The 16,499-nt window shown below is 42.2% G+C and overlaps 1 protein-coding gene across 3 annotated transcripts in view; it reads right to left on the bottom strand.

Moving 5' to 3' along the window:
• The window catches only part of LOC117344311 (ATP-citrate synthase-like), a 57,056-nt gene that overhangs the window by 7,979 nt on the left and 32,578 nt on the right, over window positions 1-16,499 (bottom strand). For 2 of the 3 annotated variants that reach the window (XM_033907020.1, XM_033907022.1), the window contains 10 exons: window positions 11,044-11,288; window positions 10,616-10,668; window positions 10,266-10,381; window positions 9,954-10,058; window positions 9,383-9,474; window positions 8,560-8,664; window positions 8,161-8,242; window positions 7,478-7,588; window positions 6,572-6,699; window positions 6,178-6,271 (listed from right to left, as the gene is read on the bottom strand). In XM_033907020.1, coding sequence (XP_033762911.1) covers window positions 6,178-6,271; window positions 6,572-6,699; window positions 7,478-7,588; window positions 8,161-8,242; window positions 8,560-8,664; window positions 9,383-9,474; window positions 9,954-10,058; window positions 10,266-10,381; window positions 10,616-10,668; window positions 11,044-11,288 — 1,131 coding nt within the window. Of the gene's footprint in view, window positions 1-6,177; window positions 6,272-6,571; window positions 6,700-7,477; window positions 7,589-8,160; window positions 8,243-8,559; window positions 8,665-9,382; window positions 9,475-9,953; window positions 10,059-10,265; window positions 10,382-10,615; window positions 10,669-11,043; window positions 11,289-15,146; window positions 15,156-16,499 lie in introns of all 3 variants that reach the window. The other variant, XM_033907021.1, reaches the window with a different exon arrangement.

The following is a 16,499-nucleotide window of genomic DNA, read 5'->3' as shown; positions in this document are numbered from 1 at the left end:
TATCAGTGACAGTGGGCGGGGTCTCTTATCAGTGACAGTGGGCAAGGTCTGTTATCAGTGACAGTGTCTGTTATCAGTGACAGTGGGCAGAGTCTGTTATCAGTAACAGTGGGCAGAGTCTGTTATCAGTTACAGTGGGCAGGGCCTGTTATCAGTGACAGTGGGCAGAGTCTGTTATCAGTGACAGTGGGCAGGGTCTGTTATCAGTGACAGTGGGCAGGGTCTGTTATCAGTGACAGTGGGCAGGGTCTGTTATCAGTAAGAGTGGGCAGGGTCTGTTATCAGTGAGAGTGGGCGGGGTCTGTTATCAGTGAAAGTGGGCAGGGTCTGTTATCAGTGACAGTGGGCAGGGCCTGTCACCAGTGACAGTGGGCAGGGTCTGTTATCAGTGACAGTGGGCGGAGTCTGTTATCAGTGACAGTGGGCAGGGTCTGTTATCAGTGACAGTGGGCAGGGTCTGTTATCAGTAAGAGTGGGCAGGGTCTGTTATCAGTGAGAGTGGGCGGGGTCTGTTATCAGTGACAGTGGGCGGAGTCTGTTATCAGTGACAGTGGGCAGGGTCTGTTATCAGTGACAGTGGGCAGGGTCTGTTATCAGTGACAGTGGGCAGGGTCTGTTATCAGTGACAGTGGACAGGGTCTGTTATCAGTGACAGTGGGCAGGGTCTGTTATCAGTGACAGTAGGCAGGGTCTGTTATCAGTGACAGTTGGCAGGGTCTGTTATCAGTGACAGTGGGCAGGGCCTGTTATCAGTGACAGTGGGCAGGGTCTGTTATCAGTGACAGTGGGCAGGGTCTGTTATCAGTGACAGTGGGCAGGGTCTGTTATCGGTGACAGTGGGCAGGGTCTGTCACCAGTGACAGTGGGCAGGGTCTGTTATCAGTGACAGTGGGCAGGGTCTGTTATCAGTGACAGTGGGCAGGGTCTGTTATCAGTAAGAGTGGGCAGGGTCTGTTATCAGTGAGAGTGGGCGGGGTCTGTTATCAGTGAAAGTGGGCAGGGTCTGTTATCAGTGACAGTGGGCAGGGCCTGTCACCAGTGACAGTGGGCAGGGTCTGTTATCAGTGACAGTGGGCGGAGTCTGTTATCAGTGACAGTGGGCAGGGTCTGTTATCAGTGACAGTGGGCAGGGTCTGTTATCAGTAAGAGTGGGCAGGGTCTGTTATCAGTGAGAGTGGGCGGGGTCTGTTATCAGTGACAGTGGGCGGAGTCTGTTATCAGTGACAGTGGGCAGGGTCTGTTATCAGTGACAGTGGGCAGGGTCTGTTATCAGTGACAGTGGGCAGGGTCTGTTATCAGTGACAGTGGGCAGGGTCTGTTATCAGTGACAGTGGACAGGGTCTGTTATCAGTGACAGTGGGCAGGGTCTGTTATCAGTGACAGTAGGCAGGGTCTGTTATCAGTGACAGTTGGCAGGGTCTGTTATCAGTGACAGTGGGCAGGGCCTGTTATCAGTGACAGTGGGCAGGGTCTGTTATCAGTGACAGTGGGCAGGGTCTGTTATCAGTGACAGTGGGCAGGGTCTGTTATCGGTGACAGTGGGCAGGGTCTGTTATCGGTGACAGTGGGCAGGGTCTGTTATCAGTGACAGTGGGCGGGGTCTGTTATCAGTGACAGTGGGCAGGGTCTGTCATCAGTGACAGTGGGCAGGGTCTGTCATCAGTGACAGTGGGCGGGGTCTGTCATCAGTGACAGTGGGCGGGGTCTGTGATCAGTGACAGTGGGCAGGGTCTGTGATCAGTGACAGTGGGCAGGGTCTGTTATCAGTGACAGTGGGCAGGGTCTGTTATCAGTGACAGTGGGCAGGGTCTGTTATCAGTGACAGTGGGCAGGGTCTGTTATCAGTGACAGTGGGCAGGGTCTGTTATCAGTGACAGTGGGCAGGGTCTGTTATCAGTGACAGTGGGCAGGGTCTGTTATCAGTGACAGTTGGCAGGGTCTGTTATCAGTGACAGTGGGCGGAGTCTGTTATCAGTGACAGTGGGCAGGGTCTGTTATCAGTGACAGTGGGCAGGGTCTGTTATCAGTGAGAGTGGGCATGGTCTGTTATCAGTGAGAGTGGGCATGGTCTGTTATCAGTGAGAGTGGGCATGGTCTGTTATCTGTGACAGTGGGCGGGGTCTGTTATCAGTGACAGTGGGCGGGGTCTGTTATCAGTAACAGTGGGCAGGGTCTGTTATCAGTGAGAGTGGGCATGGTCTGTTATCAGTGAGAGTGGGCATGGTCTGTTATCAGTGAGAGTGGGCATGGTCTGTTATCAGTGAGAGTGGGTGGGGTCTGTTATCAGTGAGAGTGGGCATGGTCTGTTATCAGTGAGAGTGGGCGGGGTCTGTTATCAGTGACAGTGGGCAGGGTCTGTTATCAGTGACAGTGGGCAGGGTCTGTTATCAGTGACAGTGGGCAGGGTCTGTTATCAGTGACAGTGGGCGGGGTCTGTTATCAGTGACAGTGGGCAGGGTCTGTTATCAGTGACAGTGGGCGGGGTCTGTTATCAGTGACAGTGGGCAGGGTCTGTCATCAGTGACAGTGGGCAGAGTCTGTTATCAGTGACAGTGGGCGGAGTCTGTTATCAGTGACAGTGGGCAGGGTCTGTTATCAGTGACAGTGGGCAGGGTCTGTTATCAGTGACAGTGGGCATGGTCTGTTATCAGTGACAGTGGGCAAGGTCTGTTATCAGTGACAGTGGTAAGGGGTCTGTTATCAGTGACAGTGGGCGAGGTCTGTGATCAGTGACAATGGGCAGGGTCTGTTGTCAGTGACAGTGGGCAGGGTCTGTTATCAGTGACAGTGGGCGGGGTCTGTTATCAGTGACAGTGGGCAGGGTCTGTTATCAGTGAGAGTGGGCAGGGTCTGTTATCAGTGAGAGTGGGCATGGTCTGTTATCAGTGAGAGTGGGCATGGTCTGTCATCAGTGACAGTGGGCAGGGTCTGTCATCAGTGAGAGTGGGCAGGGTCTGTCATCAGTGAGAGTGGGTAGGGTCTGTTATCAGTGAGAGTGGGCAGGGTCTGTTATCAGTGACAGTGGACGGGGTCTGTTATCAGTGACAGTGGGCAGGGTCTGTTATCAGTGAGAGTGGGCATGGTCTGTTATCAGTGAGAGTGGGCATGGTCTGTTATCAGTGAGAGTGGGCATGGTCTGTTATCAGTGAGAGTGGGTGGGGTCTGTTATCAGTGAGAGTGGGCATGGTCTGTTATCAGTGAGAGTGGGCAGGGTCTGTTATCAGTGACAGTGGGCGGGGTCTGTTATCAGTGACAGTGGGCGGGGTCTGTTATCAGTGACAGTGGGCAGGGTCTGTTATCAGTGAGAGTGGGCATGGTCTGTTATCAGTGACAGTGGGCGGGGTCTGTTATCAGTGAGAGTGGGCATGGTCTGTTATCAGTGAGAGTGGGCAGGGTCTGTTATCAGTGAGAGTGGGCAGGGTCTGTTATCAGTGGCAGTGGGCAGGGTCTGTTATCAGTGAGAGTGGGCAGGGTCTGTTATCGGTGACAGTGGGCAGGGTCTGTCATCAGTGACAGTGGGCAGGGTCTGTCATCAGTGACAGTGGGTGGAGTCTGTTATCAGTGACAGTGGGCAGGGTCTGTCATCAGTGACAGTGGGCAGGGTCTGTCATCAGTGACAGTGGGTGGAGTCTGTTATCAGTGACAGTGGGCAGGGTCTGTTATCAGTGACAGTGGGCAGGGTCTGTTATCAGTGACAGTTGGCTGGGCCTGTTATCAGTGACAGTGGGCAGGGTCTGTTATCAGTGACAGTGGGCAGGGTCTGTTATCAGTGACAGTGGGTAGGGTCTGTTATCAGTGAGAGTGGGCAGGGTCTGTTATCAGTGAGAGTGGGTAGGGTCTGTTATCAGTGAGAGTGGGTAGGGTCTGTTATCAGTGACAGTGGGCGGGGTCTGTAATCAGTGACAGTGGGCGGGGTCTGTTATCAGTGACAGTGGGCAGGGTCTGTTATCAGTGACAGTGGGCAGTCTGTCATCAGTGACAGTGGGCAGGGTCTGTTATCAGTGACAGTGGGCGAGGTCTGTTATCAGTGAGAGTGGGCGAGGTCTGTGATCAGTGATAATGGGCAGGGTCTGTGATCAGTGACAATGGGCAGAGTCTGTTATCAGTGACAGTGGGCGAGGTCTGTTATCAGTGAGAGTGGGCAGTCTGTGATCAGTGACAGTGGGCAGGGTCTGATATCAGTGACAGTGGGCAGGGTCTGTTATCAGTGACAGTGGGCGAGGTCTGTTATCAGTGAGAGTGGGCGAGGTCTGTGATCAGTGACAATGGGCAGGGTCTGTGATCAGTGACAATGGGCAGAGTCTGTTATCGGTGACAGTGGGCGAGGTCTGTTATCAGTGACAGTGGGCATGGTCTGTTATCAGTGACAGTGGGCGGGGTCTGTTATCAGTGACAGTGGGCAGGGTCTGTTATCAGTGACAGTGGGCAGTCTGTCATCAGTAACAGTGGGCAGGGTCTGTTATCAGTGACAGTGGGCGAGGTCTGTTGTCAGTGAGAGTGGGCGAGGTCTGTGATCAGTGACAATGGGCAGGGTCTGTGATCAGTGACAATGGGCAGAGTCTGTTATCAGTGACATTGGGCGAGGTCTGTTATCAGTGACAGTGGGCAGGGCCTGTTATCAGTGACAGTGGGCAGGGCCTGTTTGTTATCAGTGACAGTGGGCAGGGCCTGTTATCAGTGACAGTGGGCAGGGCCTGTTATCGGTGACAGTGGGCAGGGTCTGTTATCAGTGACAGTGGGCGAGGTCTGTTATCAGTGACAGTAGGCAGGGTCTGTTATCAGTGACAGTGGGCAGGGTCTGTTATCGGTGACATTGGGCAGGGTCTGTTATCAGTGACAGTTGGCTGGGCCTGTTATCAGTGACAGTGGGCAGGGTCTGTTATCGGTGACAGTGGGCAGGGTCTGTTATCAGTGACAGTTGGCTGGGCCTGTTATCAGTGACAGTGGACGGAGCCTGTTATCAGTGACAGTGGGCGGGGTCTGTTACCAGTGACAGTGGACGGAGCCTGTTATCAGTGACAGTAGGCAGGGTCTGTTATCAGTGACAGTGGGCAGGGTCTGTTATCAGTGACAGTTGGCTGGGCCTGTTATCAGTGACAGTGGGCAGGGTCTGTAATCAGTGACAGTGGGCAGGGCCTGTTATCGGTGACAGTGGGCAGGGTCTGATATCAGTGACAGTAGGCAGGGTCTGTTATCAGTGACAGTGGGCGGGTTCTGTTATCAGTGACAGTGGGCAGGGTCTGTAATCAGTGACAGTGGGCAGTCTGTCATCAGTGACAGTGGGCAGGGTCTGTTATCAGTGACAGTGGGCGAGGTCTGTTATCAGTGACAGTGGGCAGGGTCTGTTATCAGTGACAGTGGGCAGGGTCTATTATCAGTGACAGTGGACAGGGTCTGTTATCAGTGACAGTAGCAGGGTCTGTTATCAGTGACAGTAGGCAGGGTCTGTTATCAGTGACAGTGGGCAGGGTCTATTATCAGTGACAGTGGGCAGGGTCTGATATCGGTGACAGTTGGCAGGGTCTGTTATCGGTGACAGTGGGCAGGGTCTGTTATCGGTGACAGTGGGCAGGGTCTGTTATCGGTGACAGTGGGCGGAGCCTGTTATCAGTGACAGTGGGCGGAGCCTGTTATCAGTGGCAGTGGGCAGGGTCTGTTATCAGTGACAGTGGGCAGGATCTGTTATCAGTGACAGTGGGCAGAGCCTGTTATCAGTGGCAGTGGGCAGGGTCTGTTATCGGTGACAGTGGGCAGGGACTGTTATCAGTGACACTGGGCAGGGCCTGTTATCAGTGACAGTGGGCGGGGCTTTTTATCAGCGACTTTGCCAGAGTTATCAGTGATACTTACTCTGGCCCATGTAAAGTCCATAGGAACAGTGGGAGGAGCCTGTTATCAGTGGCTTTGTTTGTTTTTTGTTTAACGTCCTATTAACAGCCAGGGTCATTTAAGGACGTGCCAGGTTTTGGAGGTGTAGGAAAGCCGGAGTACCAGGAGAAAAACCACCGGCCTACGGTCAGTACCTGGCAACTGCCCCACGTAGGTTTCGAACTCGCAACCCAGAGGTGGAGGGCTAGTGTTAAAGAGTCGGACACCTTAACCACTCGGCCACCGCGGCCCCATTTTAATCAGTGGCAGTGGGCGGGGCTTTGTGACTTTGTTATCAGTGATACTTACTCTGGCCCATGTAAAGTCCATAGGAACTGTGGGAGGGGCCTGTTCTGGCTGTGGTATGATGATTCCATCCTCGACAAGACTGTCATACACTTCTCTGAAAGTGATAGAAACACAACACTACAGTAAAATTTGACAATGGAGTATCTTTATAAGCAGTAGTGATCCTAAAGTGTATTTCTGAATCTTGGTGGCCATTCATGACAGCTGGTAAAAGTCTATCAAACACAGTCTGGAAATTTGTATGCAAAAGATGGAGAAGAATTTAATCACACTAGGCAAAATATCTGGTATTGGCAGCCTTCATCTTTTCTTTGTACAAATTAATTTGAAAAATAAACTGTAAACTGAAAGACTGCGTAAACAATTTTCCCTGAAACAGTGTGTAGATACTAACTTGACGACAGTTCCAAGCTCATCAAAACTCCTCGGTACAAATGCTCCCGCAGCCTTTAGAGCCTTGTTCTTGGCATCAGCTGTCTCCGACTCGGCATTGGCACACGCCCCGGCATGGCCAAACTGGACCTAGGGAAGAAAAATTAAGTTTCGTACTTGTTTCAAAACTTTGTGTTGTAGCAAATTTCACCTAAACTAAACAACTTTGAAACTTTATTGCTAATCCATGGTCATCTTCGGTAACCAAGGTTTGCACTACGCTAAGCTCCATTTCACAGAAATGGAGCTTAGGGTATGTGAAATGGATCTTAGGGTAGTGCAACACTTGGTTAGCGAAGATGATCCATGGGTAACTGTTAATCATGATTGAACTAATTACTTGTGAATTGTTTTCTATGGCAAGTATTATTGCAGCAAATTCATCTTGGTGTTTATCTGTTTTAATTCGGTCATGCTCTACCAATATAAGTCTGTTTTCAGTACAGTCAAACCTGCTATAAAGGACACCTCTATATAAAGGACACTCGTTGATTAAGGACAGACTCATTCCTTGCAATTACTATCTAATTAACCTCTGATAAAGGACATCCGTCTATAAGGGACACTTTTCTGTCACCTGGGTGTCCTTTATCGACAGCAACCGGAAGGAAGTCGTGAAAGATAAATTCCATTTATGGGAAAATGCCACCATACATCAAAGAAGTAGAAACAAGACTTTTATCAATGTCATTCAGTGATTCAGGTTTGACTGTACCTGGCAGCATAACAAGAATTTTACGGGATGTTGTCATCCTATGAACTAACATGTAAATATGACATCATATGATCAATGCTGGTATGAAGAAGTGTTATGCCAAATAGACCAATTTAATCCTGTTAAAACTAAACTAACTCCAGTGGCACTCACCTCCGACGTGAACATTTTAGCACAGGTACCTATGCACCAGGCGACCACAGGCTTGTTGATACGGCCCTCTTTCATGGCATTGATCATGTGATACTCCTCTGTCCCGCCAACCTACAGTATGAAACAGGACGTGATACGAACAAGGAACAATGTACATAACCTATCATTAACTTGAATAATATCAGTAAAATTATGTTATATGCTAGGAATTCTTTGCTCATTAATGCTCGTCTGTTTGCTGGGTTTATCGCTCCGTATACAGCCAGGGTCATTTTGAGGTGGGAGTCTCCTTGAAGTAGTTGGTAACTACCTCACTCAACATCATACTTGAGGCCCATTGCATGCCATCCAGAGCAATAAGTGTAAAGTGTCTTGCCCAATGACACAATCACAACAATACAGACCGGCCTGTTTCTCAGCTGGCCTATTATGAGATTGATCCTATCTAATAAAGGCTAACTTCAAAAATGTTTTGTATACCTGCCAGAAAAGCAACAAAATTCATGAGACATTTCTCTCTCCTATGGACTGAGCAAACTTTATGATAGACGGCTAGACTTCCTACATCTACTAGTACAACCATTTTGACTGTACGATTGATCTCCTAATTTCTAATTTCTTACATCTCCCAGAAGGACAACCATTTTGACTGAATGTGTTTGATTGATCACTAAATTTCTTACCTCTCCCAAAAGGACAATCATTTTGACTTCAGGATCATCCTGGTATCGTAGAATATGGTCCATAAAGGTCGTCCCTGGATACCTGTATCATCAACAGACAAAGGAAATCATTCTTATTTTTTTAATTCAAATACTGGTACTATTATTTATGGTATACTGAGAGCCTTTTAACTGGGAAACATTTGCCAACAAAAGAGTTTTGCCTTAACTAACCCATTGCGAGATGTTAGTAATAAGGAGAAGTGAAACTTTCACAACTTTGTGAAATTCACCTTCATCCTTATTGGGCAAAAATGGTGAAAAGTTCAACTGTATTTCAACTGACATAAACAATAATGGGAAAATAAAACATATAAATGTACATAGAGTTATTCAACTTTCACTTTACTGATAACTTACCTGTCGCCTCCTATAGCCACTCCTTCGTACACTCCGTTAGTGTTCAGTGCCATGATATTATTGAGCTCGTTGGACATGCCACCAGATCTTGATACATATGCCACACTGTATAAAAAATAGACAATTGTCACATCTCACAGGTAAGACTAATTAAACTGAGCTCCTTACCCTTAACCTGTCTACCTGGCCCAAGCTTTGATGTTGTCGCTGGATATTTTAATTTGTAAAAGCTAACGCGAATGAAATAGATTGGAACTGAATTTACTGTGTGAGTTAGAAGAGGTATTATCTATCTGGTATACAAGTTTGTGTTTAGAGAGACATTAGACCTATCTGTGTTAAAGTTCTGTGAAAAGTTGGAGTTGTAATATGTAAACTTTGTTTTTTTTACAACAATTGTGATTAAGTTATACCAACTTATCAATCACTCTTGTTGACCCATTTGGAGAGCGGGAAGAGTCTTATAGTGGGAGAAAACCCATGTGGTCAGGCAGGAGACCCAATACCTTTTCACATCTGATTGGGGAATCCAACCCCAGCCACCTAAGTGAAAGACAAACTTGCTACTACTGTGCCACCTGACCACCAGTTACATGGGATGACTTGTACAAGTTAAGGTATAATCAGTTCACCAACATCAGAAGATGTTGAGTTTAAAATGAGTAAGGCTGGTATGTATTGAGGACATATGACTCATTTGAATTTGAATAAGGTGAGATATATTTGCCTTACTGTAGTCAGAAAGAAAACTTACGAGTTTTCAGTTTCAATTATCTGATGTATAAAGTAGTGAAGGTATAAAATTGTACTTGAAGTTACTTACCTGCCTGGTCTGTAGAGTTTAGAGGCCAGAATATTGTCCAGCATACCTCCAGTGTTACCTATCTTAAAACATCCAGGCTTCACACCACCAACCTATGGGAGATAACACATGATTATCAGAGAGGAAGGGAGGTAACTTATTATATGTTAAAAGGGAGATAAAAACTAAAGGACAATGTTTCCAAGTTTAAGGGAGGTGAATTATTGATAATTATGTTTCGAAGGGAGATAACTTACTGACATTACAGATTTAAAGGGAATAAACCTATTTACAAACTGTGTCACAAAGGGAGATAAGTTATTGAAAACTTTGGCATGAAGGGAGACAACTTACTGTCAAACTATGTAAATTATTTACAAACTGTGATACAAATGGAGATAATTTATTGACAAACTGTGTCACAACGGGAATACTACATTTTGACACACTGTGTATCAATCAAAACACAGTATTTCATTTTTTAAGAATCCAATATCATTAAAATAGTAGATAATATATAAATTAAAACATGTATCACAATCGTGACTTTACCAAAATCAATTGCACTGTCATAAATAAAACAAGCACTTACTGTAGCTGGACCTATGATAGATACACCTTTCTCAATGGCTTTCTTCACGAGGTTCCTTGTCAAATTCTCAGGGATTCCTTCTGCTATGATGGCTATGGTTCGAATCTAAAACAAAAACCAAGATAATGAAATGATTTCAGAAAATTGACATATGGTTCCTGAAATGATAATTATTTAGCTGTTTCCTATCTGCAGTACATTTTCTGTTTTTGTTTTTTTTATTTATTGTTTTTTATTATTTATTGTTTTTTTGTTTTTTTGTTTTTTTTGAGATACATAATTTTTGGATGCACTCACACAGGTAGAACTTACCTGAGGGAAATTCAGAGTTTCCATGGTGCTCTCATAGGCAGATCTAAGGGATGCAAAGCTGACTAAAACATCAGCCTCTTTGTGCTTTGCCATGGCATCGGCCATACTCTTATATACTGAAAACAGAGTAGGTCAAGGTCATTGTAGGAATTGTGACAATGACTGAAAATATTCAAATTTCTTCATGATGACAATGAGGCCTTATTTGTGAACAACATTTTGGTTACTGTGTATAATTCAAGATTACTATAAGATTAAGGAAAGGGTTATTTGTGCACAGGAAATTATTTACGGATTAGTACAGTATACAGTTTTCTCATAGTCTGTTGATTGGAGGGAGTACCACATACCTGGTACCAGGATCTCCTTGTGTCCCCAGTAAAACTTCTGTTTGTGGTCTCCACTGAAAGTGCAGTAAATATATAAATACATGTATATCAATTTAGCAAATTGTCAAATTTCAACAGATTAGAAAAAATGATGAATGTCTTAGAAATAGAATCGAGCAGTATTGAGTCAAGCATGGTCTATATGGCACTCTTCAGCATATTCATAATTATCCTGTATAACACATTATATTTTCATTCATTTGGTAACAGTATCAAACAATCTGGAGTCATGCTTTCCATGTATGGCACTCTTTACCATTAACATATTATCAGAATGTTCAATATTTTCATTTGGTTGGTTAAAATATCTAAAATTGTCTTCTAATTCCTCTAGATTTTAATGTCCTTCAATGACTAATGTCATATAAGGGGATCACACAGAATCTTACGTGAATGGATAGATCATGGCTACCACAGATGGCTCTTTACGTGAGCAGACGTAATCAAAGTCCAGCATGCCTTGTACGGCACGTTGCTGCATGCCCCATATGATAGACTTTGTCTTGTACGTAAACAAGGGTCCTGTGTTACCCTGTGTGGTCGACTTCTGGGTGGTACCGCCCACAGAGTCCGACGACTTTGACGGTGATCTGCCTTCCACCACTGAACTTCTCCGGCTACTGGAGGGGGACTGCTGTAAATGTCAAAAAGAAAAAGAAAATCATTTCTTTGTCAAAAGATCATTGTATATAAAAATTAGAAATTCTTTTTTTATGCTTAATAACGCTTCATAGCGAAATTTATCAGACAAAACAGGTGGAATTATCTCCCTTCATATTCAAAATGCATTTAATTACAGATCCCTGTTATGTAAGATTATGGGTCCAATATCAGTAGGAAGGTTAAGTAGACAGCACTCACATATCATACAATTCTAAACTAGAAAAATTCAAAACCTCCGCATCATCAATAACTTTATTTCTTCCTTTTAACTGTGAAGCATTGGAAAGATTTTTCTTAATACTTTCATCAATCCAGTAATTCAAAGATAAGATATTACAAAAAGTGTTCCACTGATTTTTCAACCTGAAAGTTGACTTGTTTTCTATTCTTAAATTCAGTCTACAATATTTAATTGAAGTTTATTTTTGTTTAAAGGATGAACAAAGCAAACAATATAAATAATCAATAAGTGAATAATTTTAAAATAAATATTGTTTGGTATGGTTAGTAAAGTGTACTAATAGTACTTGTTAAGACTACATACAAAGGGTGGAAACCATACATTACTACTGGTGGTGGATCTCAAAATACATCTCCTAAAAAATACACTGTCAGATGAATTGACAATTCTAATCAGATAAAAAATAGAGATATTTAACAATTGCAATTGTGAGAGGAACTGGTGGTTCAGATATAGCCAGGAGAGATATTATTTTTCTGAACTTTGTCAATCTTGCAATAAACATTCAATTTGATTTCACAAAACCCTTTACTTATTTTTTTCTATTCCTTATTCACTTCAACACTGCTCTTTTTGGAGATTTGTAAAATGTCGGCAGGAGGATGATAGTTTAGATTACAATTAAAATTTGTTTGTTTTACTGTGCATGCTTAGGTGCCACATTTTTTTTCTGACAACCTTTCAGCTGTAAACACTAGATCTATATTTAGTAACACCAGGTCCCAGAACACTATCATTATCTTAGTAAAATCTTACCCAAGGTTTTCAAAGATATTATAAGTGTAAACTATTTTTATCATTAAAAGATATACATGTACTGCATTTCAATCAAATGACAAAATCATCAGCTTGTTACAATAATTTTGACTCAACAAATCTGACAAACAGGAACTTCCAGAGAGGTTTGTACTGTCAAAGACCATACAAGGGATCCCAGAGGGATCTTAGCACCCACCACTGAATGGTCTTTATTGGTTCTATGGAAGACTGATCTTTTCTCTACATTTCTTTCTTTCCCATTTTTTTCTTAATCATTTGATTAATAAGAAAACCTTCACATGAAATCTAAGAAAGATTGAAGTAGAAAACACAACTTATATGAAAAGTTTGAGAAATATCCTTCAAGTGCTTCTCAAGAAATAGTAAATATTACAAGGGTTATCAGTTTACAGACGACAGCCAACAGACTACAGACAAAGATTGATTTGAATATCCTACCATCTGATGATGGTGGGTTTATAAAAGCCTAGTGAAGGCCAAATGCTCAAGTAAAGCATTCTCTGCTGAAAATTAAGCATATGCTAAAAGCGATTAACACCCCTTGTATGACACCTACAGCCAGTGCAATCTACCAGTACATGATCTGCCCTTGTTATGATGGAGTGATCTCCCTTGCATATCCTCATTTATTGATCCCCTGTGCGCCACATGCAGCAGTTAGTGCTAATATACATATTCCACAAACAATGATATCAGTTTACAAAATACTCACAATACAACATGTGTCCCAGTGCATATACAAAATACACTTTATACAATATATGATACCGTTGATATGTATGCATGCTCCTTTAAATACCATCATGCACAAGTCCAGACACTTCAAATACAACAGACTAAATTTGATAATTAAAAATTCCAAATGAAGGGATTGAACCAAATAGTCTTCTACATCTTATATATAACAACTGACCAAAAATTTTATTACTTCTGATGTAGTCACTCGTCAGACCATTTGTAATCACAGCGATAGCCTTCCATCAAACAATGATATGTACAATATGCCAGAACTGCTGTATATCAATTTTGTGGCAAAAACTGTTCCACAACTCTCATTAAAGTCTATTGAAAAGGCATAATACTCCACTAAGCCTGGTCTGCAGTAAGGCTCTGCTAAACTCATATTAATACCCCGTAATTGACTGCAAATAGTACAATTACACAGTCTGCATTAGCAAACACTTCATCAGCACATTCACAAAACTATTGTACAAAGACAAACTTCCAGGTAGCTACGTTTCCCAAATCCTCATTTACTAAACAATCACCTGCTCCAAATGCAAACAATACATTGGGGAAACTAAACATGAACTTCGAGTCCGTACCTTAAAACATCCACGCCACCTTAGACAACATAGAGACCGCCTAGTAGCACTCCATTTCAACTTCCAATCAGACTAGAAACAGGAAACAATTGGAATACTACTAGATACAATGTACACCAACTCTTTACCATGACACCTCTAGGGAGCAATGTCCATGGGTAATTGTTGTATCCTAGTAGATACACTAACTCTGAACCATGACACCTTTAGTGAGCAATGTCCATGGGTAATTGTTGTATCCTAGTAGATACACCAACTCTTTACCATGACACCTCTAGGGAGCAATGTCCATGGGTAATTGTTGTATCCTAGTAGATACACTAACTCTGAACCATGACACCTCTAGGAAGCAATGTCCATAGGTAACATTTGCATCCTCAGATATTAGAATTAATAGTTATTTATTTTTAAAGAAGCATACCGGGTATTGCTAAAGCAATACATGTCTCCTATAGCCCCTATTTTAAACAGCAGGTGGCCCAAAAACCCTGAAACTCGAACTTGTCCAAGATATTATGGTCCTTTATCACTGCGTAAAGTTTTGTCAAAATTCCTCAATGAATGATTGATGGTGGTCGAGCGCTGACAAACTTTGGCATTATGTACGTACATATGTACAAGATGGACAGAAACCTAGTTTCACTGGTAGGAGACTAATATGACCAGTTATGATTTCTGTTATAATATGGAATAATGTTGGTAAAAGCTTTGCTCAGGTACTGGTTTCTTATCGCTCAGAGCTGAGAATTTTTGCAATTTTATACAATCAAAAACATTGACACTAGAAAACCATTTTAATTGCTACCTCATCCAGGGCATATTCACATTTTTAATTTTTGACCCCAGTTTTAACATACAATGTATATAGCTAGTAACTAGGCAGACAAACACACAATATAGAGACAAATTACAACACAAACCCTTATATTAAAATGAAGATCTTGGAAATGGGGTAAAATGGATATGAAGGTAATGTTTTACAAAAAGACAGCACCTTATTTAAGAAAACCCATGAAGTATTTCTATTGGAAAACAAAAGTGGGTTAAGAAAAAGTGTTAATTTAAAGAAATTTTCCAACTTACTAATATAAATCAGTCAATTGAATATTCATAATAAAGCTGGAGTGTAGTAATTTTTTAATACTCCTACATTGCATAAATCTGTTTAAGAATTACTTGGAGTCAAATGAAAATGGCATACAACTGACTTCTTTAGCAGTACAAGCACAGCATATTTAAAACTTCATTTTTTGGTGATCTTAGAATATGTAGTTATTATAAAAGTAAATATGGTTTATAACAGGTGTTAAGGTTTTATTTTATTTCCCAGCCTAGACTTGTCCTTTATAAACTCTGTTAACATAGTGAATGGTGTCGAGGTGGGCTTATTCCTGGACATTGGTGTATCACTATAAAATATGATATACTGCATGCCCATGTTAAAGTGACAGAAACATCTATAGACTAAAAGCTAATGATATACCTGTACAACCTGTAAAACAAACAGGGTCAAAGGTTAAATGTTAATATCAAACATTTACAATTAATATTTCAGAACATAAAAACAAATTTCAATTCAAAACACAGTAGAATGCTGATTGTTCGAACCATAACTATTCAAAATTTTAAATACTATGTCTGACATATGGACTATATCTGATGATGGACTATATCTGACATTGGACTATATCTGACATTGGACTATATCTGACATATGGACTATCTGACATTGGACTATATCTGACGATGGACTATATCTGACAATGGACTTTATCTGACAATGGACTTTATCTGATAAATTGACATATCACTATATCAGACAAATGGACATTTGGACTATATCTGACATATGGACTATATTTGACATTGGACTATATCTGACATATGGACTATCTGACATTGGACTATATCTGAAAATGGACTATATCCAACATGGACATATGGACTATATCTGACATTGGACTATATCTGACAATCTGACATTGGACTATATCTGACATTGGACTATATCTGACATTGGACTATATCTGACAATCTGACATTGGACTATATCTGACATTGGACTATATCTGACATATGGACTTTATCTGACATATGGACTATATCTGATATTGGACTATATCTGACATTGGACTATATCTGACATTGGACTATATCTGACATTGGACTATATCTGACATATGGACTATCTGACATTGGACTATATCTGAAAATGGATTATATCCAACATGGACATATGGACTATATCTGACATTGGACTATATCTGACAATCTGACATTGGACTATATCTGACATTGGACTATATCTGACATTGGACTATATCTGACATTGGACTATATCTGACATTGGACTATATCTGACAATCTGACATTGGACTATATCTGACATATGGACTATATCTGACATTGGACTATATCTGACATTGGACTATATCTGACATATGGACTATATATGACATATGGACTATATCTGACATATGGACTATATCTGACATTGGACTATATCTGACATTGGACTATATCTGACAATCTGACATTGGACTATATCTGACATATGGACTATATCTGACATTGGACTATATCTGACATTGGACTATATCCGACAATCTGACATTGGACTATATCTGACATATGGACTGTATCTGACATTGGACTATATCTGACATTGGACTATATCTGACATATGGACTATATATGACATATGGACTATATCTGACATATGGACTATATCTGACATTGGACTATATCTGACATATGGACTGTATCTGACATTGGACTATATCTGACATGGACATATGGACATATGGACATATGGACTATATCTGACATTGGACTA

The sequence above is a fragment of the Pecten maximus genome, chromosome 15, assembly GCF_902652985.1.
Source record: "Pecten maximus chromosome 15, xPecMax1.1, whole genome shotgun sequence".
Taxonomy (NCBI): Eukaryota; Metazoa; Mollusca; class Bivalvia; order Pectinida; family Pectinidae; genus Pecten; species Pecten maximus.
The sequence above is the reverse complement of the archived record's forward strand: the minus strand, read 5'-3'. Positions and strand labels throughout refer to the sequence as shown.